The 17,149-nt window shown below is 62.7% G+C and overlaps 6 protein-coding genes across 6 annotated transcripts; 3 read left to right on the forward strand and 3 right to left on the reverse strand.

The window, feature by feature from the left end:
* Nucleotides 1-114: 114 nt before the first annotated feature.
* On the reverse strand, nt 115-5,626 carry A1Q1_00871 (uncharacterized protein; the record flags this gene model as incomplete). The annotated part of the gene is made up of 5 exons (XM_014325771.1): nt 115-3,354; nt 3,442-4,208; nt 4,258-4,925; nt 4,965-5,393; nt 5,574-5,626. 5 exons carry the CDS (start codon nt 5,624-5,626, stop codon nt 115-117), a joined length of 5,157 nt encoding a protein of 1,718 aa, XP_014181246.1.
* A 406-nt stretch (nt 5,627-6,032) lies between these two features.
* A1Q1_00872 (ferrochelatase) lies at nt 6,033-7,554 on the forward strand (the record flags this gene model as incomplete). Its single annotated transcript, XM_014325772.1, has 5 exons — nt 6,033-6,145; nt 6,214-6,235; nt 6,402-6,976; nt 7,021-7,087; nt 7,177-7,554. 5 exons carry the CDS (start codon nt 6,033-6,035, stop codon nt 7,552-7,554), a joined length of 1,155 nt encoding a protein of 384 aa, XP_014181247.1.
* A 109-nt stretch (nt 7,555-7,663) lies between these two features.
* On the reverse strand, nt 7,664-8,949 carry A1Q1_00873 (uncharacterized protein; the record flags this gene model as incomplete). The annotated part of the gene is made up of 4 exons (XM_014325773.1): nt 7,664-8,137; nt 8,290-8,573; nt 8,636-8,825; nt 8,908-8,949. The coding sequence occupies 4 exons, from the start codon at nt 8,947-8,949 to the stop codon at nt 7,664-7,666; spliced, it is 990 nt and encodes a 329-aa protein (XP_014181248.1).
* A 272-nt stretch (nt 8,950-9,221) lies between these two features.
* Nucleotides 9,222-10,968, forward strand: A1Q1_00874 (uncharacterized protein; the record flags this gene model as incomplete). The annotated part of the gene is made up of 3 exons (XM_014325774.1): nt 9,222-9,681; nt 9,729-10,458; nt 10,521-10,968. 3 exons carry the CDS (start codon nt 9,222-9,224, stop codon nt 10,966-10,968), a joined length of 1,638 nt encoding a protein of 545 aa, XP_014181249.1.
* A 146-nt stretch (nt 10,969-11,114) lies between these two features.
* On the reverse strand, nt 11,115-14,690 carry A1Q1_00875 (uncharacterized protein; the record flags this gene model as incomplete). The annotated part of the gene is made up of 2 exons (XM_014325775.1): nt 11,115-14,307; nt 14,368-14,690. 2 exons carry the CDS (start codon nt 14,688-14,690, stop codon nt 11,115-11,117), a joined length of 3,516 nt encoding a protein of 1,171 aa, XP_014181250.1.
* A 588-nt stretch (nt 14,691-15,278) lies between these two features.
* A1Q1_00876 (transcription initiation factor TFIIE alpha subunit) lies at nt 15,279-16,563 on the forward strand (the record flags this gene model as incomplete). Its single annotated transcript, XM_014325776.1, has 3 exons — nt 15,279-15,364; nt 15,440-15,504; nt 15,560-16,563. The coding sequence occupies 3 exons, from the start codon at nt 15,279-15,281 to the stop codon at nt 16,561-16,563; spliced, it is 1,155 nt and encodes a 384-aa protein (XP_014181251.1).
* Between the last annotated feature and the right edge of the window lie 586 nt (nt 16,564-17,149).

Raw genomic sequence — 17,149 nt, forward strand, 5'->3', positions numbered from 1 at the left:
TGGTCTTGATCACGCTTCCCGGATCTCCTTCGCACGCCTCGTTCTAAAAGAATCCCTGACGGACTCGGCGGACTCGGCGGACTCGCCAGACTCGCTTTCGCTCGCCCGGCTCGTCTACTCCTCGGCCTTCTCAAACTCCCTCTCCGCAATGCCTCCCAGCGCCCTGAGTGTCCCCTCACTCCTTCCCTTAAGACTAGCCACAAGGTCAGCCGCAAGCTGTTCCCTCACCGTCCCCGCCCTAGAGCCCGAGTTCTCATCAACGGGGGCGAGCACGCCCCTGGCCGCCAGCTGCGTCAGGGCCAGCAGAGCGGCCGCTTCCGCCGCTTGCTCTGCTGCTGGGGACTTGAGCTGGAGCAAGTAGCCCAGGAGCGTCGTGATGGCGCCGAGCGGGTCGTCGGCCGCCGAGACGAGGTGTTCGTCGTCGAAGGGAATCAGCTGGTCCGGGCGCGGGTCCGCGCCCTCGAGCAGCTCCCATGCCCGGGTCAGGTTGACGAGTGTGAGCAGCGTCGCGCGCGCGGCGGCGACGAGTTCCGCCGTCCGACTCGCGATCACGGGCGTCGTGGGACTGAGCAGATCAATGTTCGCCACATTCTCTAACTTGCCCGCCTCGAGCTCGAGCGCGACGCGCTCCTCGTCGTCGCTTGGCACGATGAGCGCGATGAAGCGGTGCGGGTGCGAGAGCGCTTCGTTGATGCCCTTGATCAGCGCGATGTCGCTTGGCGCGATCGTGCGCAGCAGCTCGGCGCCGGGGTTGCTTTGCGCTGCGGTTACTTCCGCCGCGGCGCAGGACATGCCGTAGAAGATGTCTGCGGCGAGGACGAGCTCCTCGAGCGCAGGCGTCGAGAGGATCGACTCGCCGTCCCAGTCCAGTGCGTTCAGGAGCTGGGGAAGCACAAGGCGCACCCAGGGATGCACGTCGGCGCGGGCAAAGGAGGCAACCTTTTGGAGAGAGGTGAGCAGCGCCGTCACGACGAGGAGCATGCCGCACCACGCGCGGTGGAGGGAGCCCTCGCTCGCATCCGGCTGGATGTTGCCCTGCTCGGCGGCGACGGCGACAATGTTGTCGCTGTATGCCGGCATGACGCCGTTGACAACCAGCTTCTCAGCTGTGGCGGGGTTGGCGGCGATGGCGAGGTGCAGGAGCAGGATCGTGTGGAAGTGTGCCGGTAACGTCACATTGACGCTCGTCGCGGCGACAAGCACCTGCAAGCTACGCGGAATCAGGTTCACATACTGCAGGTAGTCGATCCAGATGTGGACGTTGTCTTCGATGCGGCTCAGCTCGCAGAGGAAGTTGACGATGAGCGCGAGGTCCTCGCCCGCACTCGGCTGTGCGTCGCGCATGATGTAGTCGAGCACAATGTCCGCTGCGTCGAGCGCAACGCGGGCCCCAGAGTCGAACAACACAGCGCGCACCTCGTCGGCGGCATTGGCGACCTTGGCCTGGCACAGGAGGCAGAGGATGCGCAGCACGGGGCGGTGGATGGCGGGCAGCTCGGGGTGGCGCAGAGAGATGAGCGGCGGGAAGAGCTGGCTCTCGACAATCTTGCGCACGCCCTCAGCGAGGTCCTTAGCCGCCGCGTTTGTCGGTGCGTCCATCTCGGGGTCGAGGGCAGTGTCGAGCAGCGCTGCGAGGACGTTCAGTCGCTCAGTCTGGATGGCAAGCATGACGTCGCCGCCCTGGTCCTCGTTGGCGATCTCGTTCGCGACTGCGATGGCGGCGCGCAGCGTGGCTTTGGCAGCGAGGCTGTCGCCCTCGGTCCAAGTGAGCGCGACGTCGGTGAGAAGGCGGAATGCCTTGGTCAGGCCAATGTCGGCGTCGAGCTGCGACCAGTTCAGGTTCAGGAATGCCAGGCTCTGCGCGACGGCGGTGTGGCGCTCGGGATCGTCGTAGATTTCGGGGATGCCGTCGTACAGGTAGCTGGCACCGTAAATGCGCTCATTGGGCAGCTGAATCGTGCGCAGGCAGATGACCTCGATGCCGTTCGACTCGAGGGCAGCAGCCTCGCCGGCATGCAGCGCGGGGTCGCACGAGGTGCGGATAGCAGCGACGGCGACGTCCTGCAGCGCCTCGGGATTGCGGAACAGCGAGAGCGTAAGCGACTGCGCCTTGGTCTCGACGCTGTCCTCCTCGATGATGAGCGCGAGTTCGGTGGCGAGAAGCGCCGTGGCGTTCGCCTTGGCCTGCACGGAGTACGAGTAGTCGGCGACATCCTCGACGAGGGTCTCAGATAGACTAGATGGGCGGGGAATGTTCTTGACAGCGACGTCGTGGACGGCCTGCCAGAAGTCGCCGTTGCCACGGAGCGCGGAGACACCCTTGGTACCGCTGGGAGACTGGGAGGCAGACTGGCAGTAGCCAAGCACAGCGGCGAGAGCCCGCGGGCCCTCACGCAAAAGCTGCTTCCAGTTAAGTACTTCCTCCACCGCCATCTTTAGGGGCCCCTCGACCTTGCCGTCCTTCGGCTGGCCGACGCAGAAGCTGGCGCATCCGGGCTGCGTCGCAAGGATGACGCTGAGGAGAGACCATGCCTCAGGCTTGACGTCGCCGATGGCAGAGTTGAACGCAAGCTCGGCGAGCCCGGTGCACGTCTTCTTCGTGTCGCGGAGCATGCCAGAGAGGGACGGGCGCTGGGCGTCCTGCGCTGTCGTCTCGAGGTAGACGCGCAGGAGGCGGAGCGTGAGGCGTACACTGGTGCTGCCGAGGAACGGCTGGGTGATGAGATCAAACAGGTGATCGACAAGCTGAATCTTGTCGCCGCCATTGAGAACAACGGTGGACGCAAAGACAGAGTAGGGCAGCGCGCTACCCGCGATGTGCAGCGATGGAGCGATGCGAACGAGATTGGCAAGCAGGGACGCGGCGTGGTCGTACGTCTCGAAAATGGCGGCAGCCTCGGTCCAGCGACGCGACTGAATCATCTTGGTGCCGAGCTGAGTGGACTGGGTGAAGATGTCGACCATGGGCTTGTAAGTCAGAGGCGAAGCACCCGTAATGAACGCCTCGATGAGGTACGCCGCAGCAGGAGTGGGCGACTTGCCGTCCGCACCGACGGGGTGCCTCAGCACACCGTCAAAGATGGCAAGCAGGATCGCAGCGATCTCGTATCGCTTCGACACGTCTCGGTATCGCCAAGCGCTGAACTGGGACCAGATCTCGGACATGACGAGCTTGACGGCGGCACGGACGACGTGGGGGTCGCCGGCGTTGGCGGAGGCCAGGCTGCGGACAAGACGCAGCACGGCGATCGTCAGGCCCTGATGGCCACGCTTGGCGTCGGACTGAATAAGAGTGGCGACGCTAGCCTGTCGGCGGGTGTGGGAGTCGAAGAAGCCGGACGCACGGAACGCGGCCTAGATGTTGTCGTCTCCAGTGAGGAGCAGCGACTCGAGAATGTCAATGGCGTACTTGGCCGCCGAAATGTCGGCACGGCTGCTGACGACTGCAAGAGCAAGGTCGAGTAACGGCTTGCCGCGGAACTCATCGGTGGAGGTCGAAGACTCCTCAACGACACGGCGGGCAATGTGCGGTGATCGGAGCACGCAGCGAATCAATTTCAATCCAACAGCAAGGATCTTGGGTAGCTGGCCTTGCACTCCGAGATCCACGAGAGACAGCTTGCGAGCGCCCTCCACGGTGTGCTTTCGCGGCGGGAGACCGGCAGCGACCCGCAAAATCTCGACAAGTAGCGACAAACAAGGCTGATGGAATCGCCACGAGACGACTGTGTCCTCGTCGTTCTGATTCGAGATGACGACACCTCGTGTTCTTCTCGGGATCACGGCGCCACCCGGGAGCTCGTAGTCGACGCCAGCCTCCACGACCAGCTTGCCGTCCTCGACAGCGATGCCCGTGAAGGACTTTGCCGGAGCAATGATAGTGATAGTCGGAAGGTTGTTCAGGTACTCGTACACCTCGGGGACGGTGTCGGTCGCAATCTCTGCGAGGTCGAGCTCCTCGTCCGAGCTGACGCCGGTGAGGGCAGCGAGCAGCTGGGGAAGGTGCATCGGATCCCGCGGGAAGCGCGACTGGTCGAGAATCGCCCGGCGGTCATCATACACGAAGTCGACGTTCCAGTAGTTCGTCGTCAGCGACGTCGATGTCTCCGGCGAGCCGCCACCGAACAACAGCTCCCATGCGCGGTAAAGTCCTCCTCGGTCGACGATGGCATCAACGTGGACCATCTCGGCGAGTCCGATAAGTAAGTCTGCTGTTAGCTTGTTCAGTAAAAAAAAGCTCACCTTTCAGCGGACTACGTCGGAGAGCGGCCATGTCGACGGCGAGATCTCCAGAGAATGCGTCCTTCGCGCCCTCGAATAACGGTCCCTGCAGAATGACCTCGAGCCACGGGAAAAGACCCGACGACAGACGGAGTGCGCGGTTCGCGACAGCGATGTAGACGTCCGGTTCTCCGTCATCTCCCATCTCTCCGGTGTCGAGCTGGAAGTAGTCACCAGATGGCGGCTGCAGGTTGGCGGGGAGCGAGCGGAGGACGATGCTCCAGGCAAGACAGAGCACCGGCATCGGCCAGGCGGGGAAGACGAGGTCGTCGGCGTGCTCTCCCTCTAGGTCCTCCGACTGCTCCATCAGGAACTGGTGCACGGCATGAATCCGATCCCGAGAGTGCAGCAGCGTCGCACCGAAGCGGTTGTCGTCCTCGTCGCTCTCGGGCGAGACGATCTGCGCGAGACACATCGCCTCGACCGCAATGATGACCATGAGGTCACGGATCCGGTAGAGCAGGCGCTGACACTCGGCGTCGTTGTCCCAGATCTCGGCGTTGGCCTGCGCCGTGCCAAAGTTGGACAGGACGGCGCCCTTGATCAGCGCCTCGGAGACGGCGGCCGGTCGTGTCGTGTACTGGTACAGCGTCAGGAACAGAAGATCGAGCAGCGACTCCTGTTGTCGTAGTTGGAGGGTGGCCCTGGGTTGTCAGCTGGAAAATCACAGTCACTTAGCTCACCAGAACAATGGCCGCGTACTCCTCGGGTCTATCGGCTTCTGCGCGAGCTGCGAGAACGCGCGGAACGTCTTCTCGATGAACTGCGACTGGTCTCCGAGAATGTCCTTCCTAAGGTCCTCGGCGACCTCCTCGTATCCCTTCGGGTTGGCTGCGGGCGCATACAGCGCCATGATAATCTGGGGCACGGCGAGGAGCTGCTGCTCATACCAGAGGAGAAGGCGCTCGAACACGGCGTCCTCCTCGCTCCGTCCCGGCTGCGGGTCGACGTCCTCGAGCGAGTGCAGCGCATACGACTTCCAGAACATGAGCGCCGTGAGCTCGTCGATGCCCGTCTCCTTCACGAGGCGCTCGGCGAAGGTCTTGGACGCCGGGTCGACCTCGAGGGTGAGTTCCGTGTTTGGCACGGTGACTGTCGGCTTGGAGAGCACGCTGGAGGATGAAGACGATGCTTTGAAGGGCTCCCATGGCTTGTCGAAGCGGTCGAGGTTGTGCTTCAAGAGCGCGGACACCTTGGACTTTGGCAGGTGGCGCTCACCATCAGGGCGGACGAGTGTATCGCGGATGGTGGACAATGGCCTAGGGTTAGCTACGAAGGGGACGCGAGCTCACAAGAGATAGTCCTCTGGGTCAAGGCCCTTTCCCTTGGCCTGAGAGGCAACCATGGCTGCCTTGTCGTCTGTTGCGGCACACGGGTTGCTAGTAAGAAGGTTGTCACTAACCACCTGCAATCGCTAGCTGCAGCTGCACCAGGCGTTCCAAAACATCGATGAGCTCAATCTCTGGCGGAGAGCATCATCCCTCGTGGCGAAAATATCTTTCCGAGTGTTTTTAACAATAATCCAATCTGAGGGGTGCGAGACACGTGACAGCCATGGCTTATGACATCTGCCCTCAACGTCAGTCGCTGAAACGGTCGAGCCGGGCCAAGGTTCAGGAGAATGCCGCACTCCAAGCCTGGAAAAGCCGGAGTAGGGAGGGTCGGCGACCGGGCAGTAGAGGTGACCACCACCGTCATCGCTTGACCAGATCTGCATCTGTCGTGTTGTCCTTTCCTTATCCCTGCCTACCATGCTCGTCCTCCGCCCCGCTACGAGCGCTGCCAGGACGCGCCTCGCCGCCCCCCTCGCCGCCCGTGGACTCGCGACCGTCCGCAGCGCCCCGCCAAAAGATGAGACCAAGCCGTGAGTTGTTTTCTGGGCGCTGGGCATGTGTCCACCCGCCCTGAAAAGTTCACTTTCGAGAATAGAAGAACTGACGAACCAGTCCGACAGGTCAGTTGCAGGTCATGTTTGGCAGAGCGATAACTAACATGCAGGCGTGCTCATGATGAACATGGGAGGACCGTCGACGGTGAGTAACCCAGCGTGGCAGCTTTGGCGGGTATCGGCGCCCTTCACCCCCCCTCCAGCGCGGCAAACAACCTAATGCTAACCCCAGCTTCCGGAGGTGCACTCCTTCCTCTCCCGCCTGTTCCACGACAGCGACCTGATCCCCCTGCCGATGCAAAAGGTACTCGCGCCCGTGATCGCGAAGCGGCGAACGCCCAAGATCGAAGAGCAGTACAAGGAGATTGGCGGCGGCAGCCCCATCCGCGCCTGGACCGAGAAGCAGGGCGAGGGGATGTGTGCGCTGCTGGACGAGCTGAACCCCGAGTCGGCGCCGCACAAGCCCTACATTGCGTTCCGGTACGCGGAGCCGCTGACCGAGACGGCGCTGCAGCAGATGCAGGCTGACGGCGTCCGTCGCGCAGTCGCATTCACGCAGTACCCACAGTACTCGTGCTCGACCACGGGGTCGAGTCTGAACGAGCTCTACCGCGTCGCGAAGAAGCAGGGGTGGGGCGCCAACGGCGAGGTCGAGTGGAGCACCATCGACCGGTGGCCCGCTGACCGCGGCCTCGTCAAGGCGTTCGCGAACAATATCCGCCACGCACTCGACAAGTTCCCGGACCACGAGCGGAACGACGTCGTCATCCTCTTCTCGGCCCACTCCCTGCCTATCGAGATTGTCAAGTGAGCAGTCTCTTTGCACACGTAGCTGACATACAGCCGCGGAGACCCGTACACGCCCGAAGTCGCCGCAACAGTGTACGCGATTATGGAGGAGCTCGGTTTCTCAAATCCGTAAGTCCCCCGGTGTCCTTAGACACTGTAATCCCGCAGCTTTTCAAGCCCAGCGCATAGCTAACAGCAGCTACCGCCTGACGTGGCAGTCGAAAGTGGGCCCCAAGGCGTGGCAGGGCCCGCAGACCGCGAAGGCGATCGAGGGCCTGGCCAAGCAGGGACAGAAGAATGTCCTCCTTGTCCCCGTGGCTTTCACGTCCGACCACATCGAGACGCTGTACGAGCTCGACATCGAAGTGAAGGAGGACGCAGACAAGCTCGGCGTGCGTCTCGAGCGTGCCGAGAGTCTGAACGGGTCGCCCATCTTCATCCGCGCGCTGGCCGATATCGTGTCCAAGCACCTGAAGGATTATGACAGCGGCAAGATTGCCCCGGCCAGCTCGCAGTTGCTCCTCCGCTGTCCTGGGTGCACTAACCCGAGGTGCGGGAAGACGAAGGAGTGGCTCGCCAATGCGGGCTGTGAGTGAGCGAACGCAGGCTGGAGCGAGCCAGAGCGCGGCCGTGATGCCGTCGGAGGGGTGAGAAGCAGGGTAGATGCCCGTAGATGGTACAATGCATGCAGTACAGCTCTTCAGTCTAGTCTAGCAGTTCAATCTTGGCCCCGGACATGGGATCATGCCCCCTCTCCTCCTTGACCTCAAGCATAGGTCGCCCCTCCTTCTCCTGCGTTCCCTTCTCCAACTCAGCCTTGATCTTCTCCGCCTCCCTGCTCACCTCACTGCTCAACTTCGCCCACTCCGCGCGCTTCACCTGCCCCAGTGCAGAATCGTAAAACGCCACCTTCCTTTTGCCCAATTTATCGAGCACTTGCTGACAATCCCCCAACACGAGCGCGACGCGCGGCGGATTGACCGTAATCGGCGGTATCAGCAGCTTGGTCGTTGTCTCCAGGAGCTGCGCGAGGTATCGCGGTGGTGGCGGGTGATCGCTCTGAGACGCTATCGAGTCCCACACACTCCCGTAGGCGGCTGAGAGGCTCTCGTACCGCACGACGCTGCCCTCTTTCAGGAATGGCGCGAGATCAACAAGCTCATGGCGGACCTCTTGGGACTGCACTCGTTGCTGCTTCAGATACTCCTCAGCGAGACTCGGGAGTCGGAACGAGAGCAATGTGTGCAGATACGCCACACTTTTGTCAGCTCAGGAAAATGGAAGTGAGCTCACCATAATGCCACTGCGTTGTAGCGCAGCTTCTGACCCACGCCTGGCGGTGGTCGCGGTTTCGGCCCCGAGACAGGTGACGGCTCAGCGGCGCAGGGCTCGCCGTCCTCTGACTCTCCCGATATGCCCTCCCACCAAGGTAGAACTGAGGGCGGGGGCGGCTCGTCGCTGTCCACCTCGCCTTCCTCTCCGAGTCCTTCGGCCATGGCGGCCTCCATGAGCTCCTTGGCCGCGCTCGAGTCCGGATTCCGGAGAGCTGCGAGGAAGGCGTCCCGATGTCCCGACGGGAGGAGGTGGAAGAGCTCGTTCGTGTCGATGTCGTCTGCTGTCAGCTTAAACGCAGAAAACGCCGAAGCTGTCCGTGAGAATGAGAGAGGGAGGACGTACCAAGGTCTACGCCGTCGAGGGCTTCTGCCAGCCCGCCGTCGTCCTCGTCCAAGGAGATATCGGCGCCCTCTTCGAACCTCTGCAGCATTTCCATCATCTTCCGTTTCTCCTCCCTATCCGCTTCAGAGTCCTGGGCTATTGCGTCGTGAACTGCCGCTTTGTAGAAGGGTTCGGAGCATTGAGCGTGCGACTGGTTGTCAGCTAAGAAGCAGTTGAACAGCTGGCCCCTCCAGTCCTCCGGCGCACAAGCATGTGCGAGGGACAGTAGATACCCACGGGGTCCTGGAAACAAGCCAGAGAGCAGTAGGGCACATTACACCGGGGACAGGTGTATCGCGAATCCGTCTTGCGACATCTGTTTTCTTGTCAGCTTTCTGCTGTACATAATAGCTCACATTCCACAGACCCGGGCTGGCGCGTCGGCGCCCTTCTTCGGCCGGGGGACCGCGAAGGGCAGCCGGATCTGCTTCGGTTTCGGCTGATTCATACGACCTTCTTGGCAAGGGTGTGCCGAGCCGTGTAAATAAAGATAAGAGAGTTGCGGAGGAAGGTGATCGGTGGCAAGAGGGCTATGACGGCATCAACAATGGAGAATGGAGGCCATGGAAATTCGGCGTCATCTCGAAATTTCGGTCAAGTTGGTGTTTCACAACAACACCTCGATCACTTGGGTCTCCCACTTCTTGGCCTTCCTTGCCGTTCTCACCTTCCTCACCTTCTCTCGACACCCAGACCTCACCCTCGAAGGAGACGAGACGACATGCCTGCTGAACCTCCCGTCGCGTTTGCGACCATCTGCACCAAGCAGCCCGGATACATCCTCAGCATCACGCCTGCTGCGTCCGGAGCGCTGGTGCTGCGACACCCCGAGCCCGAGCTCAGCGTGTGCGACAACCAGACACTGGAGCGCATCGCGACACTTTCTGGGCACAGGCAACCTGTTACGGACGTCGTGTGCGGTGACGAGGGAGTCTGGAGCTCGAGCCTCGATGCGAGCATCATTCGGTGGGACCAGCGGAGCGGCCGGGAGGCGATGAAGATTAATGGTGAGTCGGGGCTTCCCTTGACTGTTCATATGGAATGAGCTGTAAAGGGGTGCAACCCGCGATGGAGAGAGAGCGAAGCTTCATTGACGAATTCATCCAGCTGACAGCAGCCTTCCTCCGCAAGCCGCTACCCCTGACCTGCCTCGAGGTCGCCGAGAGCGACCACCTCGTGATGGCGGGCACGGAGCTGCAGTCCTCCGAGGCGCACATCCTCTTCTACGACGTGCGCAACCCCTCCGAGCCGGCATACATCCACTCGTCAACACACAGCGACGATCTGACCTCCCTCCACCTGCTCCCCCCGACGGGATCCTTTGCGCGCGCTCAGCCTGGCCAAAAGCCGCTCCCCGACCGCCTCCTCCTGTCAACAAGCACGGACGGCTGCATAGCCATCTCGTCCATGCGCGAGACAGACGAGCAGGAGGCCCTCCTCGCCGAGGAGAACTGGGGCATGTCCGTCGCCGGTTCCGGGTCGTATGCCTACAAGGGCGGCATGAAGCTCTGGGCGCGTTCTGACCAGGACTGCGTCGCGACCTGGGACCTGACGTATAATGCCGAAGAAGCGCAGCTCGAGCTCAACAACCAGGCCGACTTTGGCAGCGACGAGTTCAAGTTTAAGAAGTTCCGGCTCCCCAAATCGGGCCCGAATGTCACGCGGGCGATCGGGGAGGAGAGGCCGTGGCCGGAGCAGGTTGAGAGCCGGTACATCATTGATGTTTGTCCGAGCTTGGGTGTGGGGCAGACGGGCGCGCCAATGCTCGGTGTGGGCACGAATGAGTGAGTCGATGCAAAAGGGGGCTGGGATAGCTTGTGTGGTCGTTACGGGAGCTAACACCCAGGGGCAACATTGTGCTCGAGCACTGCGCTACGCCGCCGACATACGCTCCGTCGGCGTACTTTGTCTCAGGCCCCGGAGCGAGGGGACACAAGGACGTAGTTCGGTGCATGACGCACGTGCGCAGCGACGAGGTGCTCTACACGGGCTCCGAGGACGGCGTGCTCGCGGGCTGGTCGCTGGCGGCGCTCCCGCCTCTGGTCCGTGGCGACCCCGAGGTCGACGACGACGGCGGCGACGGGCGCGACGAGGACGAGTCCGACTCGGACTCGTCCATGGACACGGACGACGAGCTCGAAATCTCGGACCGTTCCGACTCGGACGACTACAGCGCCGAGAGGAAGATGGACGCCGAGCCGAGACGTCGCGAGGATAATCCCGTTCTCCGCGGTCGCGATCGCAAGGGCGACCGCAAGGCTGACCGCAAGGGCAAGCGCCATGCTCCGTACTAGACACTTTTCCTCAGATGGTATAATTGTTATCTCTTATTACACATGCTTCCTTGCCTGTGGATCTACGTGGAAAGAACTAAACTATGACACTTTTACAACTAGCCCGCCTTGCCGTTCCGCTGGCGAGCATCTATCACTGCCGGCGCTTACTGCTGCGCCTTGCGCTCGAGCAGGTCGGCAGCCGAGCGGATCACGCCAATGTGCGCCTGGATCAGCGGGTCCTGGCCCATCTGCTGCAGGCGGGAGATGACGCCGTTGAGCGTGGGGCCGACGACACCAGCGACACGTTTGAAGTAGCCCTGGATGGCCGGGTCGCGCGGGTCGATGAGCGCGACGACGAGGCGCTCCCATGTAGCCACCGTCTGGAAGATGGGGTCGTGCGGGTTTATCTCGCCGAGCGCGACCGCGAGCCGGTGGCACAGCGTCAGCAGCACCGCCTGCGAGAGCGGAGACTTGGCTGGCGGGGCGGGGAAGAGCGCGTCCGTCTGCGGCGCACGCTCGCGCACCAGATTGATTGTTGCAGGGACGGTCTGCTGGTGCAGTGCGTTCAGGAACGCGTCTTCGAGCTGCTGGGCGTTATGCTGCGGGATGTGGCTCGGGATGTGCGTCGGCGCGGGGCCCAGGGCGCCAGACGGCGGCGACTTGATCGATGAGCCGACAGACGGGGCAGCGGCCATGGGCTGCGCCTGGCTCGAGCGTACCTGCGTCATGAGGCTGGCGACCTGCTTCTGCAGGTCGGCAATGACAACGCCCATGTCGCGGATCATCGTATTCGTCGCCGTCAAAGCCTCGCTCTGCTCGGAGGCGAGATCCTTGCGGATCTGGATCAACTCCGTCTTGAGGTCAGACGCGAGCTGCTCGTAGACGTGCGTCGTTGCGTTGTCGAGGGCAGGGATCAGCGACTGCCCGATCGCCTCTGAGACCGCACGGTCAACGGCGGGCTGGACGGCCGCGGCGACAGAGCGGGGAATGATCGGCGCAATCGCGCGCTCAATGTGCTGCCCGACGTTCTGGAGCGACTGGTGGATGGCGGCGGGAGCGTGCTCACCGACGGCCGCTCGCACCTCACCCTGAACGGCCTGGGGCAGGGCACGCTTGATCTCGTTCTGCACAATGGACGGAAGCTGCTTGAAGTGCGCGTTGACAGCGTTCTGAACACTCGTAGCAATGTCCTGGTTCTGCTCGAGGCGGGAAGCGAACTGGCCCATCTCCTTCTGGATAGCCTGGCGGAACATGTTGGCAAGCTTGTCCTCGGACTTCTTCAGGGCACGGGTCAGATCGTCGTTCGAGAGACCACCAGCCGAGCCAGAAGCAACCTCGTTGGCGGGGCCGTTCGTGGACCTGGTGTTCTGCTGGATCGGCTGGGAGATGACGCTGGGAGCGGCGGACTCGGGCTCAGGAGAAGTAGATGGCTGACGCTGATCACGATGCTGCTCCTTCTGCTGCTCCCTCTGCTGCTGTTGCTGCTCCCTCTGCTCCTTCTGCTGCTGCTTCTTGCCCTTCTTCTCGTTCTTGGCAGGCTGGGCGGCCGGAGCAGCAGGCGCGGTAGCGGGAGCCAACGACGGACGCTCGATAGTCGCCTGGTTGATGCCATTGGGAGTGGAGAAGAGGAATTCGACATCGTCGGTTCCGCCAACAACGAATGTGAGCACCGGCTCCAGAGGGAACTCGGCCATCGAGTCAAAGGGCGCGACAGCGCTCTCGGACACGCCGCGGATGGGCGGGCGGGTCTTGAGCGCATAGTGGAAGGCGTACATGCTTCCGCGGGCAAAGGGGGCGATGAAGAGCGTCTGGCGGTCCGAGTCGTACTGCACCGAGGCAAAGTTGTACGCCGAGGAGTTGGGCGGCGGGGCGGTGAACGAGATTGTCGTCAGGACCGCAAGCTCCACGGTGATCTGAACCAGGTCAAAGTGCGAGTTCATGCCGCGGCCGACGAGAATGTTCGCCTCGACGAAGGAGACGGACGACACGGGGAGCTGCGGCGCCGCGGTAGGGAGCTGCCTGTGCCAGACGCGGTTCAGGTTTACGACAGAGTAGAGCACGAAGTAGCCTGAGGACGAGAGCAGACCGAGTGCCTGGTGCGTCGCATTAAGGCAGAACTGGACGATGACGCCGTTCGTCTTTAACACGGTCGAGGCGGAGAGCACCGAGCGCGGGTCGGCCTCGCCGTCGTCGTCGCTCCACTCGGACGGCTTGATGATGACGGCACCAGAAGTCCCGCCAATCGCAAGCCAGTTGTGCTCGGTCGCCGAATCGCGTCGAACCCACTCGACCTGGTTAATAGAGCCGAGCGACTTCTCGGCAGGGACCTCGTCCTCGGAGATCGAGGGGAGGTAGAACAGCAACGGGCAGTCCGGGTCGTTGCGCTCGAAGCGAGCGGGAACGCGGAAGACGGACACCGAGCCGTCCGAAGCGACAGCCGCGAGCCCGGTAGGGTGGACGGCAATATCGACGATGGAGCCGGTATCGCGGAGCTGAATCAGCTTGCGCGCACCAGACTTGCGGTCAATGATGCGGATGCGACCGCGGGTCACAGTGTAAGCGAGCCAGCCAGGCGTCTGTCCGACGGCACGGCGATTGTTAAAGCCAGCCCGCTCCGCCTTCATGATCGTAGTCGGGGTGACCTGCACAGTGCCCGGGGCGTTGACGAGCGAGTCGAGGTTCGGCTTGGACAGGTCAATGTTGATGGGATCCGCAGTCAGAGCCTTGGGTCCATCACCCTCCTCGCCCTTGACGAGCTTGGACGAGAGCCAAGGCAGGGAAATGTCCTCCTGACGGCTCTTGGTGGGGATCATGGGTGAGCTCGTCTTGCGCCCGACCTCGCTGAGCGCCTTGCCAGCGGGCGAGTTGGAGCGGACGTTGGTCAGGTGCGATCCCTGCGGAATAGCGGAAGGCGGAGTGTCCTGGGCGCCGGCAGCGGAGGCCTGAGACGTCTTCCTGGGCACCTGGGTGGGGATGGGGCCACGCAGCTGAGGGGGCGTCGGGCCAGGAGGGCTGATGTGACGCTGGAGAGAGAGCGGCACCGGACCAGGCGGCGAGGTCACAGTACGCTGGATACCCGACCCCGAGCTCGACCTGGCGGACACGGGGGTCTGGGACTGCGTGTTGATGCCGGACGCGGGGCGGGATCGCGCCGGCTCGAACACGTCGAACGGCGAGACGAAATCGAACATGGACTTCGGTGCCTGCTGGGGCGGGGACTGCACAGGCGGAGACTGCACCGGGGGCGTCGGCTGTGTAGGCTGTGCAAACGAGGACGATGTGCGACGCTCGTTGCCAGGCGCGGGGGCGGGGTGCGTGATGACGGGCTCGCCGAGAGGGGCGACATTAGTGGGCGGGCTGGACGTCAGTTGCGATGCTGCAGGTATAACTCACGACTTCAGTACATTAAGAAGCGACGCCCGGCGCTGGTTCTCATCAGTGGAAGGGGTGGGGCCGCCGCTGATGGGGCGGCTGGCGCCGTCAGGCGTCGATCCTCCCAGAACACCGAGCAGCTTGGCCTGGTGCGTGGGACCCGAACCGGCGAGCGTCGCGGGAGGTGCGGCCGGTGGCGACTGGACGTTGCTCGGTGGAGGCATGCCGCCCGAGATGGACTTGAACAAGTCATCGATGGACACGGCCTGGATCGAAGGAGGGGGAGAGACGGCCTTGTTGACGGGCGTCTGCACGGGCGGGCCATTGGCTGCATTCTTGAGCATGGCAAGCAGGGGGTTGTTCTCCATTTTGATAGAGTCTGGGAGTCAGCTGGGCGTTCATTGACGAGGAAGCTTGTCAGCTCCGATTGCAGCTTGGCCAGGATCTCGGCCAAAGGTGCCATCCCACGCACATTAAAGGAAGTCTAGTAATGTTGGAAAGGAAGGGAAGGGTGATGATCGCTTTGCCGAAGGAAAAAAGCGCAGAGGCTTGGGGGTATCTTGAGAAAGGGGGGTAAGAAAGCCGAGATGGGAGGAAAAGATGGGCGGAACGAACAGTGCCCTCCTTGGCACTATCGTCGACAGATGAAGCAGGTGAAGATGTGAAGAGAGATGGCGATGGTGAGAGCGCTCCGAGTCGTCGTTGACGAGCGACCGAGGCTGGCCGCGAACCAGCCGCCATGCGATCATGACACACCTCCAGGCCAGCCTGCCTGGATTGCATCATTTTGCTTCCGCTCGTCCAGCGTCAGATCCGCCACTCACCCCAGGTACGCGCCTGGGCGACCACTGACGAGAGGTTCAATCTCCGGTGTGCGCGGTATTGTTGTCGTCTGCTTCATTGTCGTCGTCCGTCCTCTACGCAGCAGCCAAAAACGATCCCCAGCGATCGTCAGGATGTCGACGGAACTCTCCAAGGATGAAGTGAACAAACTCTGCCAGGACCTCGTGTACAAGGTCGCTTATGCCTTCTACGACTCGCCGTACATCATCCTGCTCCGGATCCTGATCCACCACAATGTGTAAGCTCACTAGATTGCGCTTAGCTGACTCGGCAGCATCACGGAGAAGAAGCTGGGCGAGATTCTGAACGTTGGCCCCAACGACGTGCGCAAGTATCTCGGTATGCTGCACCAGCACCGGCTGCTGAAACGGTGAGCCCATGAACCGCGGACCAGCTAACCCCAGCTACGTGAACAAGGAGAAGATTGCGGTGAACACGCAGAGCAACTGGGTCCCTCGCGGGGGGCGGGAACAGCCGCAGCGCAAGTCGCGCGACGTCATCTACTGGTACCTGGACTACCGGGAGTTCAGCGATGTGGTGAAATACCGCATTGCGATGATGCGCAAGGCGATCGACGAGAAGCTGAAGCAAGAAGTGGGGAAGCGGGGGTACGTGTGCTCGAACTGCGGGAAGGGGTACGACCCGCTCGAGATCAGCAACACGTTTGACCCGCGGACGAATCTGTTCCTGTGCGAGCTGTGCGGCGGCGAGCTGGTCGAGGACGACCCGAGCACACACACTGCAGACGGCCAGGCAGCAGCGGGAGACCAAATGCAGCGGTTCAACCTGGCGACGGCGCCGATCCGCGACGCGCTGAAGCAGATCGAGGGCCAGCGCCTGCCGACGATCAACATGGTGGCGTGGATTGCGAAGAATGTCGTCACCGACGTGCCAGACGGGAAAGAAGAAGACACGGAGAGCCGGAAGCGCAAGATCGACGTCGTCTTCGACGCCGAGGACGACAGCGAGGAGAAGGAGCGCCTCGCGCAGGAACAGCGACAGCAGAACGCCCTCCCAGACTGGCACCTCAAGTCGACCGTCACGGGCGACGCGACGACGCTGGGCATCAAGGAGGCTGCGGCGGAACGGAATCGTGCAAGCGAGGGCCCCGTGTCCAAGAAGGAGAAGATTGCAGACGACGACGACGACCTCGCCGCTCACTATGCCAACATGGAGAACGACGACGAGGACGAGATGGAGGACGCGGACGAGCCGGAACTCGCACAGGAGAGCAGCATCGAGCCCACACCAGACGATACGCCCGCCCCTGCGGGAGACGACGACGTCATGGTTTCCGTTGGCGGCGTCATGAAGCCGCTCCTCGATGTGACCGAGGCGGACCAGGACGAAATGACGCCGGCCGAGTACGAGGCGTACGCGGCGGCCATGGGCTTCTAACCTTCCTGCTTTTTTGCAACTAGACATAGACACTGCACCATCACACAGATACACAACATAAATTTACATGGCATGAATCCTCACTTTGTACCATTAAACGCCCATGATGCCCTCGATGCCGCCCGCATGCAGTTGCTCGAGGTAGATCCGCCTCCTCTCTCCGGCCTCGCCGCGCTGCGCCTCGGCGTCGGCGAGGATGGCAGCGGCGGAGCGCATGTGTGCCTGCGCCTTGAGCGTGGCCTGGGCCAATGGGGCCATGCGCGCCTGGTAAGTGGCGAGTTCAGCCTCCCACGCGCCCTTGAAGGGCACTTTGAGCTGGGGCAGCTCGGCGAGCAGGCGCTGCTCGAACGTGTTCTCCTCCGTTGACGGCGTGGCGAGGTGCGGCGTCGAGTAGGGATTCGGCGCGGGAGCATGCGGGCTGTCCCGGTGCAGGCCGGGCGTGGCACTGCCAGAGGGCGGGGTGCCCTTCTCCCTGCCCCAGCGCGAAGCGGGCTCAAACCGCGGCGGGGCAGCGTAGGCCCTCGGTCCGGTGGGTGGGGCGCGGTCGCTCCTCGGCCCGGTGGGGGGACGGCGGGGCGGGCTGCGG

The sequence above is a fragment of the Trichosporon asahii genome, assembly GCF_000293215.1.
Source record: "Trichosporon asahii var. asahii CBS 2479 unplaced genomic scaffold scaffold00035, whole genome shotgun sequence".
In the NCBI taxonomy this organism is placed as follows: domain Eukaryota; kingdom Fungi; phylum Basidiomycota; class Tremellomycetes; order Trichosporonales; family Trichosporonaceae; genus Trichosporon; species Trichosporon asahii.